Here is a 19,016-nt window from a genome sequence, read left to right on the forward strand (position 1 = left end):
ATAGTTAGATGTGCACTGTTCTGAGTGTTGTTTTAATTTATTGCAGATGAGCGAGGAGAAATGCTGGCAGCCCCATTTCTGACATTGCCATCGAAACGCAAACTTCCACAGTATTACCAGCGTGTCACAGATCCAATTGATCTATGCACTCTGGAACAAAATATTGTCACAGGATTTTACCGTACCGTGGAATCCTTTGATCGAGATATGAGTCGGCTTTTCAACAACAATGTGCGATTCTTTGGGCGAACATCAGAGTTGGGTATTGCAGCCACAAGGTTACGTAAGGCATATAATATGGCAAAAACCGACTTCCTTGCTCAGATAGAAGACATCTTGGGGGAGAGCCCTCCAGCATCATTCTTACCAGAACATGATCCAGGTTTGTATTTTATTTTCTGTGATTTGGAACTTTCTGGTCAAGTACAAGTACTTGTGTCATGCATTATTTGCACATAGTAGCTGAAGTGAATGCTTTTTGGTGAGGTCTGTATATGCGTCTTCAAATTTTGCCTTCAGAATTACAAAATGGATCTCGCTCATGTTTGATATTTGGGTCTGCAATTGTAAGGGAAATTTTTCTCATAGTGATGACTGTAAAGGGTGCAGTGTTGTGTGTTGTTATGCCACATAGTTCATAGTGAGTCAGGTGGCACTTGCTGAGCTGAACTTGCCACATGCTTCTGCTAGTTTCTTGTGTAGTTTATTCTTCAGCCTTGAAGGTGGAAGTGATAAGTTCCTCCAGAATGTCAGATGCTTGTCTGAGTTACATGGCATTATAGCCCAAAAAGTCATAGTATTTAATCATTTTCTTAATTTTTGTGTATATGTATGCAGTATAAGATTATATGGTGTTGAAAAAAGTTTTTATGATTTTTTTAATATATATATATATAAGGGACAGAATGTGAATCATTAAAAATCACAGTTTTTATGTGAAATGTTTTTATATGAATATTTCATTGAATTTAAGGAAAATAACATTATGACCATGTAGTTTGATTAGCTTTGCAATGGTATATTTACCGTATTTACGCATGTATAGGCCGCGTGCGAGTATAGGCCACAGCACAATTATCAGACAGAAATTATAGAAAAAATAATTTTCTTGGAATATTATTTCAGGAGTAGAACACCCTGTATTACTAATTATGAATATAATTTTTTTTAAATGAAGTGTGATTTCGAATATAAGCCACACCCCAGTTTTCCTCTTGAATTTTTGGCAAAAATGTGCGGCCTATACATGCGTAAATACGGTATATCAGTAGTAAACAGACTTCATGACAGGTGAGATATGCAGAACAAATATGTATATATATATATTTGTTTGTTTATTTAAGGCACTGTCAGTAGCTCAGACTGTGCAGTGTGAAATGGCCGAATGATTTACGAATACTGAATTGGAAAGGATGTGTAAGGAAATGAGCATGGCCTGATTTGAGATACTGATTTGGCACTTGCCTGGAAAGTTTTCTTTTTGCTAGTGGGGTGGGACTAAGCCCCTTGTACTGTGGCCACTTCTAGCCTATTGTACCAGCCCCAGATGATAGGTGAGGGTGATTGTGGAGCAATTGGTGGAATGAAGATTGGCAGGGGAAACCAAAGTACTCGGAGAAAACCTGCCCCAGCGCCACTTTGTCCACCACAAATCCCACTTGACCAGACCTGGGATTGAACCCGGACCACCACGGTGGGAAGCCAGCGACTAACCGCTTGAGCTATGGCGCGGCCTGCCCGGAAAGGTTAAAGAAAGCCCGAAATATCTCAGTTAGGACAGTTTGGATTCTTACAAGCCCAAATGCTATAATCACTTAAGCCTACTGCAAAGTAGGAAGGAATGGGTTTGGAAACAACGTGTACTCCAATGGAGTATATATGCTTGTAAATCATTTTAGAATTACTTAAGCTATATAAATGTTCCATACTGAGTACGTTTGGTGTATTTATCTGTATCACCATATAACATTCATGGTTTTTATGGTGGTGACTGAATGGAATGTGACACCATGTAGTCTGGTTAATGTTTATCAGTGTTGTGGAGGACACAGAATCGCATTCATTTTACGCTGCTCCTATAGGTAACTCTTGGCCCCAGTCGTCTTCCCCTCATTATTTCACCGACAGTTTGCTCCTGAAGGTGGGTGCAGGAGGCAGCAAACAGTGTTTGTATCGACGTAGTTTGAACGCATCATATGAATCGACGATAAATGGGAGAAAATACCATGGCCTCCTCCATGAATTAGATCGCCCCTTTGTAACCTAAAGTGGAATGTTGTGCTCCTGTAGATTCATATGTGTTCCATATGCATTCCTTGTTATTTTCCTTACCTCGTTTGCATCAGTGTTCACTGATGATGTTAATCTGTTGTTACAAGGTTGATCACACCATAAATCTCACACTGTCCAGCCTCAAAGGTTTATAGTTCTTTTGTTTCATTATGTATTCGCTGTGTTAGAAGGTTTTATCAATATCTGTGTTCCATGTGCAGTATCTGTCATATGAGAGCCATTACTGAGTAGGGGTTGTGTTTTACTGATCTCAACTAAAATGAAGTTAATCTGTTAACATGCAGCATAGACTTCCCTGATGCAAAACCAAGTTTAGTTAAAACATAATGGAGTATTTAGAGGTGAAATATCCAGGTGGATGGGCATGCACTGGCGAGATGAGGATTTATGTATATAATTTCTGAATGTTTTTGATGGAGGTGCATCATAGGACATACATTAAGCGGCCTCCGTAGTTTAGGGGTAACTTCCCACCTCATGACTCAAGTTATGCGGGTTCAAACCCGGTGGAGGTTGTGGAATTTTTAAGGGCGGAAAAATTCAGGGAACAAGTCCTCTGGGAGGGACTTTAAGGCATGGGTCCCATGTCGTAGATTTATGGCACATAAAAGATCCTAATGTGTCTAGGAGACCTCTAAGCAAAATTAGGCAAAAAGTTTCCCACCCAAGTAGTTGCCAGTGCCTCCGGTAGATGGGGAAAGTTATCGGGTACCAATGTCAGTAGAGGACCGACCTCACTGGCAGAAAGAGGAGAGTTATCGGGTACCACTGCCAGTAGAGGGCCGACCTCGCTGGCAGAAAGGGTAGATAGTGGGCACCAGTATCGGTAGGGTATGGCGACAGTAGAAATTAAAGGGGGACGTACAATAGACTACCAGTCGCGGTGCATGGGGAAACTCACCCCCTCTATACTGAATAACTGAATAGGACATACATTCCCTCAGTTGTGTTCTGATATTTCAGAGTTTCGTAAAAAGGTTTTGTTTCCATCTTCTGATAAAAGTGAACCTAATCTGAGGGGTCATTTGGAAAGATCTAGTCTCCATTTACGGGTCCAGTAATAACATAAAACCTAGACAGTGGATTATATCCAAAGTATTGCAGTTAACAATGACTTATTTGTTGATATGTTAAATGGATTATTATCTGTAACAGTATATAAGGACTGAAAGAACAGAGTTGACATTGTGAGATTCTCATGACACTGCCTGTGAATATCATCTTGTGGGGTGTCATGCCATTTTTCTATTCTACCCTGAAGATGGAGGCAGCATGTACCTCCAAAACATCGCTAAATATATACCTGGCTACGTGGCATCTTGTCACAGAAGACAGTAATCTTTAAAGTGGTTATGTTTTCAGGAGGGGAAGAAGAGGACGTGATCAGGTGCATATGTGGCTTATATAAGGATGAAGGCATGATGATCCAGTGTGAACGTTGTCTTGTGTGGCAACACTGCGATTGTGTACGTGCCGATGAGGGTGTGGAGCATTATCTCTGTGAGAGGTGTAATCCACGTCCTGTGGAACTGGAGATTGTAATGGACCCACAACCCCATTATGCCACTCCTGGTCTCATAAATTACATCACATTACTCAGGGGTGATCTGCAGCTCAGACAGGGTAACACTGACTTGTTACATCATATAGAGAAAGTGTGTAATTATGATGAGAAGTCAAAGTTTTGAAAATTAGGTAGCCAGACAAAGATTGTAGTTGCCTCCATTCAGCATGAAAGATTTATTTTTTTCCAGTCATAAAGTTTTTCCTAACCCCCCCTTGCCGTGCATAAAATAATGGCAAAAAAGAGTTAAATTTAGAGAGAAATTAATTCTTTTGACCAACTATTTGTACCGATCTTAACTTCTTTGGATGTGGTACTGCATTCCCTCAATGTGACTGAGTGAGACTGCAAGAACACCAAAGCCAATTTCCAAATGTGGAATGAGAAATTAGGCACCAGCAGATTTATTTCCTCATGGGTCCATTTTCTTGACCCCCGATTGTGACATGTGGTATGATCAGAATCTTACCTTCTTACGTGGAGGCCCATAGAGTTGTGAGATGTTGAGGTTACCACATTTTCTAGACAGTCAGCTCATAGGTGGCAGCAAGGTTGTCAGCCCTACGCGCTGGCTGCCCTTTACCTCCAAGAATATTCTGGTACTCATTTCTGTGAGACGCTGAGTCAACTCCAGGGCCATAATGCAGCCGGAAGGATTAGGTCAGTTGAAAAAATCCATTGACTTCATCGGGACTTGAACCCGTGACCTTCCGGCTTGTAGCATATGCCTCAACCAACTACACTATCACGTGGCCCTGTTTAAAACATAGATTAAAATAATTTCAGTATAATTTTACCAACTGTCATGTATGGATGTGAAACTTGGCCTTTTATCCTAGATCCTAGATTACAAGTGTTCGGTAACAGGGTGCTGAGAAAAATATCTGGACCTAAGAAGGTAGAAATTATAAGTGGATAAGAGAATTGCACAGTGGGACACTTTATAATTTGTACTCTTCATTGGGTGTTAGGCTGATCAAGTCAAGGTGAATAGACAGATGATGGGTCATGTAGCTTGCATGGGGGAGACAGGAAATGTTATGAGATATAGGTTGGAAAAAGAGACTACTTAGATTGCATAGGCATATATGGGAAAATAATATTAAGATGGATCTTAGTGTGGAAAAGATTCATCTAACTCAGAACATGATCCATTTGTGGGCTGTTGTTAGGTTCACCAAAAGGAGGGCACTTTCTTGACTACCTGACTGATCATCAACTTCTTCAGATGTACTTTGTGCCATGTAGTTAGATGAAAGTGGTGAAAATATGTCTTTTTCATGAATAGGCAGTAGTGATACAGAATTCATGAAATGAAATAAAATAAAATAAATTTCTGAAGACAATTGTGAAAGAATGGAGGTCATTTTTACAGGGCATCCTTTGCTATATGATATTCTGTTTAATCATGCAGGTGATACTGTGTATGTGCTGCGGGATATGGTAGAGGAGAATGCGCCGAAGACATCTCCTCCAACCAAGCACACCTACAAAACGATCAAGAACTTCAGTTACGCAGATCTGGATATTTTCAGGATAGAACGACTCTGGAAGGATGAAAAGTAAGGTGGACAATGTTGCTGATACACCTTGCTCGTGTATTTGTGTGACCTAGATGGACCATGTATTGATCTTCCAAGATGGTATTAACTTTTATTGGCGTACACCTCATTCCTGTGTTGTCATGCATGTACAGTCCAGCTGATTGAGCTTCGTATTTTTGGGTATTAATGTAGTTATTACTGCTGATGTGACACATTCACTGCTGTGTCATCTGATAGTGTTGTTACCTGCTATGCTATCCATTTTTCCACAAAAACTGTCAACACTATGTAGCCTAATTTACTGACAGGAACATTAAATAAACTGACTGTGGGGCTCACCCAGCATCCTATCCAGTTGGTACCAGAGGCTCTTTCCCTCAGCAGTAAAGCGACCGGTGGATCAAGCTAACCACTCACCTCCAACTGTGCCTAGGTCAAGAAAACTTGGATCTGTACATCCACTCCCCTATACACCCTAAGCACAGGGACAACTGTACAGTTTCATCATTAAATAACACAAAAAAAGTAATCTCAAAAGCTGGTTTTTGAACTTAATAGCCCTTCAGTGTGGGCATTTCTATACCACAGTTGTGAGTTGCATGCAGTACTATTTTTAAATGTCATTTAATTTTTGTTCATTAATAATGTTTATAATTTTTTAACAGTGTGAAATGTAATGGTGAATTTTTCGGTGAAATCTCCGTAAAAGATGGATTTCTAAGCTTACCTTATGACATAGACACTTTGTATAAGCAGTGCAAGCAGCTGTATGAGAATTCTGTATTTCAGCATCCCATTACAGTCGTTCAACTTAACATCCATTATTTATTGTCTGTCAATATTGCAACACTCTTCCATTCACCACTAAATTTTTTATTTTCACAATATACTCGACACTACATGTTTCGGCCCCAAACGACAATCTTCAGGTGTCTTGATATGTTACAGTTATTTTATTAAATTGTGTTAAAACTGCTACACTGTCTTAGTTCGTGTTAAAATTACATGCTGTAGTCCTCTTTTTAAGGTAAAACCTTAAACAATTTTAGAACTGGTTTTGTGAAATAGCCTTCAGAGTTAACCATCGTATTACTTCTAATGTCATCAGTGTCATCAAAATGCCTGACTTTCGGTATTTCCTTTATCTTCAGGAACAGAAAAAAGACAGTGGGGGCTAGATCCGGCGAATAGGGAGGGTGTTCTGGCACAGTTATTTGTTTACTAGCTAAAAACTCCCTCAGAGACAGTGCCATGTGAGCAGGTGCATTGTCGTGATGCAAGATCCATGAGTTGCTGGCAAAATGTTCGAGTTGTTTCTGTCTAACTGTTTCACAGCCTTTTCAGTACTTCCAGAGAGTAAACTTGGTATGCCAAAATCATCAATCCAGACTGAAATTTGTGTTCACTGCTGCCACAGCAAGCACACGGTGGCAAGTTCGCGAACTTTATTGTCAGACCTCATATATTCACGAGTATTTTCATTATTAGAAACTTAATTCAAAAGATGCATTTTTCCAGCTTCATGAACATATGATATGTTGAAGGGCCGACCATGATAAATATGTGGTCACACATTTATATTTGGACTGACTGGCCCAGCTTCAGGAAAATAGAAAGCTCACTCTTTTCACAGCATGCTGGTGCTAATGCTATCACACCGCGTTATTCCTTCCATATTTGTGGGCCATACAAATTGAGCTCATAGCTGAGTGCATGGTATACGTCGAACCGCAGATAGAGCAGTGAAACATCCAATGTAGCCTCTGCATGCGACCACACTGAGGGGTTTGAGAACAGTGGAAATTAGTAGCAGGTCACTGTTTCAACTCTTTCAGGTGTCACTGAGTTAGAGTAAAAAATTCCTTTGTGTGTGAGTAAATGCTTCCTTCAGCAAGAATCATCTTCTAATGACCCAAGTACAAAGTAATTATTGTGTATTTCCATTTTGTGAATTTTGATTCTTGCCATGATTTTGCTTTTGACTTTGTAATAAATAGGATGTTTAGTTTCACATTTCCTTGATCTCAGCACTAGTGGAAGGTAAGTGGTCAGCTTCACGCCCCCACCACTTTACCCCCAAGGAAAAAGCCCCCGGTACCCATGGGATATGAGTTTGGGTGAACTCCAGAACTGATCTGGATGAAGTGGATCCTACTGGGACTCAGACTCTGACTCCTGAGTTGTCCAGCCCATAGCCAGTCACAATTGTGACTGAACTATCCCTGCACGCGAGATGAGACTAAAGGTTAATGAGGAAAAACCGAATACATGGAAGTAACTAGACTGATAGTCCCTCCCCCACAAAGCCTAGTCTCCATACTGACTGAGCCATCCTTAATCCTTGTGTAATGGAAATGCATAATGGAATTTACAGCTATTTTACTTTTCTCTTCTATTAAAGAAATGAGCGATTTGCTTTTGGGCACCATTATCTTCGACCCCACGAAACATACCATGAACCGTCACGGAAGTTCTTCCCAAATGAAGTTATGAGAGTTCCATTATATGAGGTGGTGCCACTGGATCTGATAATGGGACACTGCTGGGTGCTGGACCTCAATACGTACTGCAAGGGTCGTCCTGTGGGTGCACCTGAGGAACATGTGTACATCTGTGAATATCGTGTGGACAAGAGTGCACACCTTTTCAGCAAAATCGCAAAACCCCGCCATTCCATATGCACCAAGACATATGCGTTTGAGACCTTTGACACAAGATTGAATCCAAAACGCACGTACACAGTGAGTAACATGTATTATTATGACATTTTGATGGGAAGATGTGGATAATTTGTCACAGACAGAGCACACCACTGAACTTCATATTTTGCAACCTCTAGAATATTGAATATGAGTATTCTGGGATGTGAATCCATATAGTTTGGTAGGACATAGCAGTGTGTTAGAGGATCTTGCTGTGTCCATCTTCAGGGTGGAAGAGTAAGCCAAGTGTGGAACTGAGTGGTGCAGATTATAGGTAGGGCCAAACAAGACCAGAGCTGTAAGCAAAGCAGTAGTAGTAAGGGGAGCATCATAAAGAATATTGGCCCCTAAAAGGTCTCTTTTCCAAGGGCATATTGATTGAGAGGTATAATGGCCGAAGCACTAGGGAGCAGAAGAGAAAAGGGAGAAAGTAAGGAAACACTGATTGTTTATGGGAAACTTTTAAGAGAATGGTGATTAAGAAAAAAGGAAAAATTTTAAGGGAGGCCCGCACCACCACCACGACCACCATCACCTCTTTTTTTGAGGATCATCCCTGTTTTACATTGGTCAGTGAAGGAAAATCTCCAGCCCCGCCAACTGACCCATCTTGTTCTCTGTTCTGTACATATTTTCATTTTAAATTCCAATTCTAATGCCCTTCTAATTATCCTTGTTCAGTCCTTGATTTTTGCATGGGTGTAATCCTTTCTCCCCATATTCTGTTAAAGAATTTTTAATTCAGCTTATCAAAGAACTGCATTCCGAGTTCTATGCCTTCTTGTGCCCCCCTCCATGCTTCTCAACATTTCATGTCTTATCACGTAGATTTTGCATTTTATCCCTTTATGGTCCCACATTTTGGTGTTATGTATTAATAGTGGTCAAAAGTGAACTTTAAGATTCTTCTTTTACATTGTTGTAGGATCTCTATTCCATAATATTCCTTTAATAATTTGATAAAACTTCAAACTATTTTGTACCCTTGTGTAGACTGCTTTGTTGACACATGGCACAAGCATTGCATTACTTTAATGAAATGATATTAATATTAAATACAGCAGAGAGATCACAAAAATGACCATTTTTTTTTTTCAGCAATTATAGAAATCATGATTCAGTAAAAATGAACATGTGAATATCAGTTTGGTGGTTTTCTTCTGGATTTAAGAAGCAGCAGTGCAAGTGCACGTACAGAATTTGAGTTCTTGACTTCATCTCTCATCATGAGTGATGCAGTAAAAGTTACAATGGTAGTAGGTGTATGGAACTGACTCACATTATGTCTGTTGACAGGCTTTGGTATGAGTGGCATTTAACTTTAGGGTTCTGCTACCAGAGGGGCAGTTTGTTAGTTTATTTTTAATTTCAGCCCCATGGTCCAGTGACATTGCGTGCTCGTGGGCGGGGTGCAAACAATCGCACATCACAGGAGGAAGAATCCAAACCCAGTGCTCCCACTGAACTGCAGCAGCCGCAGAGCTGCCAGCAGCAAGACGATGATGAGCTGCCACTAGCCAGAGTAAGGGACGATGCTTTGGCACGAAAGGCATGTCTCAGCTTTGCTTACTGCTTCTTAATTAAGGATTTGATGCATGTTGGACATCTGTTATACAGAATACCCTGTGTTACAATGGTGGGAAAGATAAGACACCGATTTCCAGGGGGTTGGCCCAAAGAAGTAGTCATTCTTAGAGAAGACTGTGTAGCTGAAATTTACAGAGGATAAGTTAGTTACGTTCTCCAGTTTCTGATGTACATACATTAGGATGTTATTCATGTAAGTCCTCCATGTCGCAAATATTATATGGAGTGAAAATGATCAGCCATCAAGCTTTCTCGTGTGCACTTTGTTTACAATGAAATATATCATTGCTATGTTAACTGTTGGAGTTGATGTTTGGATTTTGTGATCCCAATTAAAATTGTATAAATTTCTTTGTAAACTGCTTTCTTTACTTAAAAGTTAAAGAAGCCCACAAATGAGATCACCATTTTGTGTGTGTGTGCCTACTTGCTTGCGTGTATATGTTTCCATTTAACTTTGGAATTAAGTGACCAGTTTTCATGAGACTTGGTATGAATGTTCTGCTGTTGGAGATCACCCAGTACCCATACATTTTAATTTCCTGCAGTTAATAAAACAGCTTGATGGATGCACAGATATGTACTTTTTGTTTGATGGTGATAACTAATGAACCTTTCGAGCTAAGTATGTGAAGTTTTGTGTCTTGCTAGACCATTGGCATACCTACTCCTTATGTATGCAGTATTGTTCATAAGCCAACAATTAGAAACATGGTGATGTTGCAGATTGTCAAGTTTATATCCATCAGAATTAATGTTTACAGAATCTGCAATGAAGGAATAAGATTTTCCTGGGAAAAAAAAAAATTATTAAAAGCAATGAATCTGTCAGACTTATGCAATACAAAAGTGGGCCCTATGAGTTCTACTTAGAACCTCTTGTGATATATTATGTTTTAATTTTAATTTAGTATGTCCTGTTTTTTATTACATAGTAGTAAAATATACCACTGAAATTAAAACTCTTATATTTGCTGTAGGTATTACAGAAATCATTATTTAGGTCAGACATATGTATAAGTAGTTTTTTATTTAGTTGTAAAAGAACTTTTCTTAAAGAACTCCACATTGAATAAGAGATAGACCGAAACTGTCTCGTAATATTCCACATGCTGGATTACTTATAATTGATTTTAGGTGAAATATATTTATTTTTAGTAGATATGGTTAATCCTGTGTGGTGTTATAGAGTTCCAGAAACAAGAGGTGTTATAAACTCCCACATTTTAATTTTTCAGAAAGTTACAAATGGAACTTTATATCAAAAATTTAATGTTACTGTTCAAAGAAAGGTGTATGTGTTGCTTTCTGTCTGTTAGAGATGAGGCTCAAATATTGAATGTTAATTGGGAATTATTTATACTTAAGTGAGATGAGCAGGTGGGAATCAATCGCTATGTAATGTTATTGTCCGGTGTGAATGAGTTGCTATACAGGGACTTTGATGTCCAACGTGTATCCATTGCTATACAAAGATGCTATGTCCAGTGTGAATCACAGATGCTTACATGCTCCGCATGCTAACTACACTTATGATGTAACAGTCATCGAACTGTACTGACGTGTCATGGGGTTTTTGGATTGGGATGGCAATATTGAGAAAGCTTCTTTCTTCGTTGTACATATCTTATGCTTGACTTACGTGTGGCTTTAGGTTCTGCACTAGGAATAAATATTTCTGAGCCCTCATGGTACTAGAGTGAGTTGGAATAGCTCAGTCAGTAAAGTAACTGGCTGTGGTTTGAACAGCTCATAAGAGCAGGGATTTTTCTCTTTGCCACTGCATTCGTACTGGCTGTGGGATTGTGAGTACTGGGGGTCAGTGGTCGGAAAGTCTCAGCTAACCACTCACTCACATTTATTGTAAAGGTTAAGAATTTATGAAACTTCTTCTCATAGTACCAGGAGAGACTTAATCACCAGTTCATTGGGTACTGATTAATCCTCTCCAGGTAAAATGCTTGTAAATACTGCTGTATATATTATTTGTGGTCTTCACATTATTATTTTGAAAAAATGTATATACAAAAATTGCCTTGGCAGTGCCCATCCAGCCCTTCCACATTCATGTTCTATTCGTCTTCCAGTGACATCTGTTGGAAAGTGTACTACTTGATGGTTTTGAATCCTACAGTGTGTGAGGACAGCATTCATATATTGGTTGCAGTGCCTACACATTGTTTCAGTGTGTAATGGTTCCCTCCCCCCCTGTGGTTTATCTCATGACATAAGTTTTGAGATAATCAAGTGACATAGATGCTACATATTAATTTCCAAATTTCTGTATTCAGCACCCACCATGGTCTCATGGCCCCATCCTAAGATTATTGTAAGAGTATGTGTTGTCTGTTTTTTGGTATTTCTTCTGGTCATTCATTAGATCAGATAATCAGGGGTATACTGTATTAATTTAGTGTTCTTACGAGGCTCACCCATTTAAATTGAAGCATTTGAAGGAAAGTAGCCATTGTAAGTTCTTCTCAGAACTTCTTATTTTATATTGTCATGTAATGGAGTGACTGTAGATGGGGTTTGGATTGGTAATTAGATTTACTGGACACTTACACTCGTAACTACAATTAACTCCAACAGTCTCACTGAGTTACACCCTCCAAAGATAACTGTAGCTATAGCACACGTAAAGTCTTTGAAGTCTTTACTAGCTGCTGCTTGGTAGTGGCTTGCAATGGTGAATGTTCCCCTTCCTCTGGATTACCAAATCGCCTCTGGCCTCAGCTACCAACTTTTTACATCTCACAACTGCAACTCTTAGTCCTCGTTACATAGTCCTGGCACAGACTTCACAGGAAACGTCTCTCCCATTATTGCATGTTCTCTCATTCCTGTGGAAACGTGTCCACAGAACTGTTCCCTGGCACCAGCTGGTTTTACTGTCACCTGTTTACAGAGCTGTTACTTGGCAATGGGTCTGCATATCAGAATATATATATTAACTGTGGCTTAGCTATGCCATATTAACATCTTCAAAAACCTTGTGTTGTACTACAGATGCTCTTCTTCAGTCTTTGTATTCACCTTCATGTATTCACTTCCTGCCCTTATAAATCATTCCTCACATCTTCTAGCCGTTTCAGCCTTGGCTTTCACCCTTTTATCTGCCTTCTAGTTTGCTATAAGAAACTTTTCTTAGTTACTGGGTTTTGCTTGATAGTGACTTCTAACAGTGGAGATTCCTCAGCTTCCATGCACATGGCTGACTGATCACTGAGTCACAACTAAGTGACTTTCAGGTTTTGCGTAAATCACTGCTGGCCTTTGCCAGCGCAGTCATTTTTGGTTCCAGGCCAAACAGGACCCAGGACTCTAGTTTCTTTCTCAACATTCTGACTGAGTCATGAAAACTACTGATTTATCCTTGTGGTCCTTGTGTGCTTTGGCATGTAATGCATAGAAAACACTGCTTCAAACATTTCCTTTGGTATTGCATAACCATTGTCACAAGAATGTGCTTACTGGGGTATTGCCTAGCATTGTGCATATTGTGGAATATTTGCTCAAAGCAAGAACTGTGGAGCCAGAAGAAATGTCCATTGCTAGGGAACAGCACGGTAATATCACATGACCTGCGTTTTCTGCGTAGTCCACGCCATATTCCCACAGCAACAGAGATGCGCACAACAATAGAGGAACTGTTGGAATCAGTGTTTTCTATGTTGTCCATGCCTAGGCTACATATGGAGTCCACATCCTTTCATCAAAGAGGAAGTTACACAAGGACTATGACTGAAGGGGTTCAGTTGCACAAAAGAAAAGACCGTGGTCATGAGCCTGAAGGGGCTTGGCACCAAGATGAACTGATCAGTGATAAACTGCCCATCACAAAGTAACTCTGACTCTGTGGGTCATTTAAGTGTGGGTGCTACCACCTGAAGCCAGCAATCATAGTATGAGGTTGGTGTGAGAAGGTCTCCAGCCTGCAAGGATGTGAGCTCAAAAGCAGAGGAGCATGTGCCATGGAGAGCCATTACCAAGCATTGTGACTGAGGAAGTTAGTCTCTGCATGATCTGTTAAGTGCAGCCATCAGCTGTAAAATTGTGGAGGAAATGCAGTTATCAATCCGGAACCCATCTGTAGTCACTCAAATCGCATTACAACTGGTGTCAAAGTGGGATATGTGGCATATCTGCTGAAAGCCAGGATTGTGAAGCCAGCAGAGACAGCCATTGCTAGGGAATAGCACGATAGCAATGCAAGGCATGGTGTTTTCTGTGCAGCCCATGCCACAGTCCCACAGCAACAGAAATGTATGCGACAGCAGAGGAACTGTTGGGGGTGGTGTTCTCTGTGCGTCTTTGCAGAGGCCATATCTGGAGAATCAGAAAAAAAGCCAGTTAGTTGAGAGTCTAGTAGTCTGCAGTTAGCAGTTGGGAGACAGACCTGTCAGAGTTTCTTACAGAAAGTTGCCCCTGGTGGAGGCTTGGAAAGCAGATGACCCCCCCATTGTCATAAGTTGTTGCTTAGCAATGCCGAATACAGTTGTGAGATAGGCACTGGCCAGTGAGGACAGAAGCTGTGGAACATGAAATCTCAGGGAACTATGCTGTTGGAAGCCATAACCTGACAACCAGTGAAGACACAGAGGACTGAGAACACTTAGTGCATGCTTTCCTGAACTGGAAAGTGTTTAAATTAGTGAAATGGTTATAATTACTTGTAGTCACGAGTCTTAAAGAGTACAGTAAATCCAATTACCAATCCAAACCCCACCTAGAGTCACCCAACTCATGACAGTATATTCTGATTCAACTGTTCCGGCTTTCTGCTGTCATGTCGCAGTATGTTTTTTTCTGAGCTTAGATTCTTGGCTTCACACCCAAACCCCAGTCTGAAAAACTTTTTTTTTCTGACTGCTATCTGCAACCTAACATGGGGACCTTGCCAGGATCTTAATGTCCCCCACTTGCATGGCTCTCCAAGGGGTTAGGGCACACAGACCTCCCCACCAAGTTAAGGTTGTAACATGGATGAGGTTTAAAGTTGCACTGCTTTGTTCAACATAACATGCATGCATGCGTGTGAGAACGCGCACGTATCTGGAGGGTATTTGGGTGGTGGCAGTTGTTGGCCATCTAGATATGTAAATATATGTGTGCACATTTGTTCTGAAACTTAATATTAACACTGTATTGAACTCCTACATGTTCTGAAACTTGCTTCTCATTGGGTCATATAGCAGGAAGTCATTTTCAGATTTCAGAACTTGAAATGGGGCCAGCTGTCAGCTAGTGTGAGCAACTGCTTTCTACATCACAACACGTTATTAATGTGTATTTCACATCAACAGTGGTCATGTCAAAAATTGTTCATCTTGGCCCAAGATTTCTACTTCTTTATGACGTTCATACAGTGCACAGTTGTAATGATTCTTATATATAATTTTTTTCTGTCCTTTTGGTGGGGTTTCTCCATACCATGTAAGGTAATAAGCACAGATCTGCTTAGAAATTTCAGTATGTAGAAGTATAACCTATAAATGTGAACCTTGCCGTTGTCATGGCTGTGAATGTGAAGATTACATAAGAGTGGTTGTGACTGTGGGGTCTGGTGGTTCCCAGTACTGTAAGGGAACCTGCTGCCTCCATGTTTGAAATAGAAGGTGGAATGTGACGAGAGACGTGAAGAAAAGTGTCTTCTACCCTGAAGATAGAGGCAGCACATTTCTCTCAAACATCACCAGATTACATAGCATCACATCCCCATAAGAAGGAAATTCTCATAATTCACATACTTCTTCTTTGAGTGAGCTTCTTAAAATCAAAACCATACACAAAGTTCAACACTGTATTGCCTGACATATAGACGGCATTATTAAATAGATAAAAAATTTGTCAAAGGAGAGTTTCATAACAGCGCTTCATTTTGTAGTCATGTTCTGACTATGAAATTGACAATACGAGTATCAGTAGGATGGAAAAGAAGGCCTTTTGCCTTACCAGTGAGTCAGAAAACCAATACAGGGAGTGGAGTGGCAGTAAAGCTCAGCACATTCCTAGCCTTTACACTGTACAGAAGTGGGTGGATCAGTTTTATACTGATTTCCTTTATCCTTAAGGGAGAGAAGAGGATTTCTGGGAGGGCTTAACCTCCTGACTGAGCTGTCTTAGCTCATAATTGAACCAACTTGGCTCATGTATTTGGGTGGGGTAGTTGTGGACCTTTATAGCAGGTATTTGTAGCAATGAAGGTACCAAAACATTATTTACAAACAGTAAAGTCTGGATTGGGCAAAGGTTTCGCTGTAGTAGGCCGTGGAAGCATATAGGGTTGTGAGATGTCGAGGCTCCCACATTTTCTAGACAGTTGGCTGACAGATGGTGGTGAGGTTGTCAGCCTTATGTGCCGACCTCCCTTTATCCCCAGGAAGATTCCTGGTACTCATTTATATTAGAGGCTTATTTGACCCCAGGGCCATAGTGCAGCTGGAAGGATTAGATCAATAGAAAAATCCAGTGACCTCATTGGGAATTGAACACGTGAACTTCCAGCATGTAGCATAGTGCATCAACCAACTATGTCACTGCGTGCCCCAATCTGGGTTGGGTACTTGTAACTTGTTAATATATTGTCAGTTACTGCATTGTCCACTTATGTTAATACATGCATTAGGCATTAAAAATTAATTTTTATGCTTTTTAATATAATCTCTGTGTTTTGAAGTTTATTTTTATTGTGTCCAGTGCATGTTCACAAAACTCACAATGAAGTGTAACCTGGCAGAGCATTGAGCTAACTGGGAATGATGGTGATAGCATCCACAGGAAATGAAATGGGTGCAGGCATGGCATCTGGGTCATATAAAGGCCTTACTTGTGAATCTGAGCATTATGATTTTAATTTAAGATTGCTTTACTTAGGGAATTGTAAGACCACTTTGTGACCTGCTGCACAAAATTTGATAACATTGTAAATCATGTTTGCACAAGTTCTGTAAATTTAGGGGCCATCTCCAAAATACACAGGCTAGAATAAAAAAAAACTACCTTGTGTGAGAAATTTGCTCATTTTTATTAACAGGAGATCAGCTGGAACTTTTGCATAGAACATGGATTTCCACTTCATTTCATGCTAAGGGAGAAACCCATCATACTGTTGCTAGAAGAGAGGAATAATGATAGGATGGACAAGTAAAGGGGATAGGAGAAAGGAGGGAAGGAGATAAAAGGGTAGAGGAACTGAAGATCAGGGATTAACATGAAGAGGAAGAGGAATGACAGTGGGGCAGACAAATAAAAGGGATGGGAAGGCAATAAGGCAGAAAGGAAAGAAGGAAGGAGAAAAGTTCAAGATATAAAGGAAAGGAAGAAAAATTGTTTTTACATCCTCTTTGATATAGTTATTTGCTGGTGATAGTATACGAAATAAGATGACAATTCCAAGTGTCATCACGAAAATTTTGGAAATCATGGTGTCCTGGCACTTCAGATTTTTGCAGTCCTGTTGTAAATAAAAAGTCTGGTTTGACCCCACAGTACTTTACTTTGAGAGGCTGTGCTTCACCAACAAGAAGTTTTGTTCTGTGCATGGAAGTGACTCTACATGGTCAGTAAACATTACAGGGCATACTTGGTAGTTATAAAATCTCACCATCATCATGCCTTGCTTTGCCAGGCGGTAAGTGAATATGCATGGCAGCCGATGTTTACTGTGGAAACTGAACGCAGGATGTTGTATCATTGTATATAAACAAACAAAAATTAAAATTAACTGTAACATTTTGTAACATTATTCTTTCTTTCCTCTTTTTTTTTTTTNCTCCTGAAATTGAAGCAGGAATGCTAGCCACTTGACTTTGACTAGTATGTGACAGTGTTTATATGGATTGGATTATATAATATTATTATTATATTATATTATTATATAAGGCAGAAATAATAATAAAAAGTGACCTACAAATTGTTACACTCGACGGACTTTCTATTAACTTTGTAAATGTATTTCAGTTGAAAGAAAGCTGCCCTTGTTCATTTGCAGTAGCTGAGGCAGAAAACAATCAACTAATAGAATAGAAAGTTACAACAGGGAGAGAAGACATACAGTCTACTGAAAATTGTTGTGAAGTATTACTTATAAATCTTACTGTGACAGATGTAAAGGGAATGTTTAAATCATTACAGGAAGCTCTAATGAAGGCATTCTGGAAGTCCTACAGTTAATCGAATAAGTAGACAATCCACATACAGCTAATCAAGAGCCAACTTTGTGTGAATTTCCTATAAAGTGTTTTGTTGAATTAATCCACTCAGCAGACTGGCAAAGGCGAAAACCAGTTTACCAGTTTTAATAAGCCTTTCTATTGGTGAATCATGTACAGTTTGTTGATGTTCTGTTAGTGAGGATCTGAAGTCGTTTTAACCATATTCTTCTGAACACACAATTTGTCATTACTTGGAGGATTGTGTTTTAGATATTGATTAAGTTGTCTTGATTTAACTTGAGGATTTTGTGGTTAATATTGCAGCGGGCAGATCAGAAGCGTCGCCTGAACCGGATATTGCTGCGTCTGCTGGCACGCCTGCCCGGCAAGCAGCCGCTGGACTTATCCTTCCTGCTGGAGCCCGGTCGCAGGCACCGCAAGAAACCCTCAATGCTTAACCCTTGAGAATGGCTCCTGTAAAAGGGGTTGGGACTTGCATGTTGATCTGTCCTCCTTCATGATGAGATTAAATTTTAACTTATTTTATGAACTCAGTTTTATTTATAAGAGAATGTGGGATTTTTTTATTTCATTGTGAGTGATGACAGATGTGAGGATGAAGGATGATAATTTGGTAGGGCTCTTTGATGATATGTGATCCAGCTGACCCAACCCCTGCCCCCAGATGGTGCAACTGAAATCAATGATTTGCAGTTATGTAATTACAGAGCTGGTCCATGTGCTTGTGTTATCTCTGCTGTATAGTTGGCCATTTTATTTGTATTAGTTGTCCATCCATCTGAGGGTTCTCTGTACACATTGCCATTCTCAAAACAGGACCATAACTTACACACCGAATACAAATACCAAACCAGAATGAGAATAACAGTGCATACCTTTGTGAAGTTGAAAGTTACTGCTTTCTGGGGTGTCATGCTGTGTAATTTGGTATATTGTACCATGCATGAGCAAGAATTACTTTTTTATGTGGGACAATAACAGATTTTTCTCTACTATAACAATTTTTTCACTGTAATATGAGAATTTGTAAAATTTTCTCGCAGTATATTAAAGTGTACTATTTATCCAAAGAATATGGATAGCTCAGTCAGTATAGTGATGGCTGTGTTCTGGATGACTGGGATTCGATTCCAGGCAGGGGAAAGATTTT

At 39.9% G+C, this 19,016-nt stretch overlaps 1 protein-coding gene across 6 annotated transcripts in view; it reads left to right on the plus strand.

Moving 5' to 3' along the window:
• The window catches only part of LOC111870378 (histone-lysine N-methyltransferase ash1), a 110,284-nt gene extending 91,268 nt beyond the window's left edge, over positions 1-19,016 (plus strand). For 5 of the 6 annotated variants that reach the window (XM_023862616.2, XM_023862617.2, XM_033753817.1 and 2 more), the window contains 6 exons: positions 47-382; positions 3,655-3,915; positions 5,271-5,418; positions 7,802-8,141; positions 9,475-9,651; positions 18,170-19,016. In XM_023862616.2, coding sequence (XP_023718384.1) covers positions 47-382; positions 3,655-3,915; positions 5,271-5,418; positions 7,802-8,141; positions 9,475-9,651; positions 18,170-18,310 — 1,403 coding nt within the window. In that variant the 3' untranslated portion in view covers positions 18,311-19,016. The remainder of the gene's footprint in view (positions 1-46; positions 383-3,654; positions 3,916-5,270; positions 5,419-7,801; positions 8,142-9,474; positions 9,652-18,169) is intronic. The other variant, XM_023862615.2, reaches the window with a different exon arrangement.

This window comes from Cryptotermes secundus, unplaced genomic scaffold, assembly GCF_002891405.2.
Source record: "Cryptotermes secundus unplaced genomic scaffold, Csec_1.0 scaffold938, whole genome shotgun sequence".
Taxonomy (NCBI): domain Eukaryota; kingdom Metazoa; phylum Arthropoda; class Insecta; order Blattodea; family Kalotermitidae; genus Cryptotermes; species Cryptotermes secundus.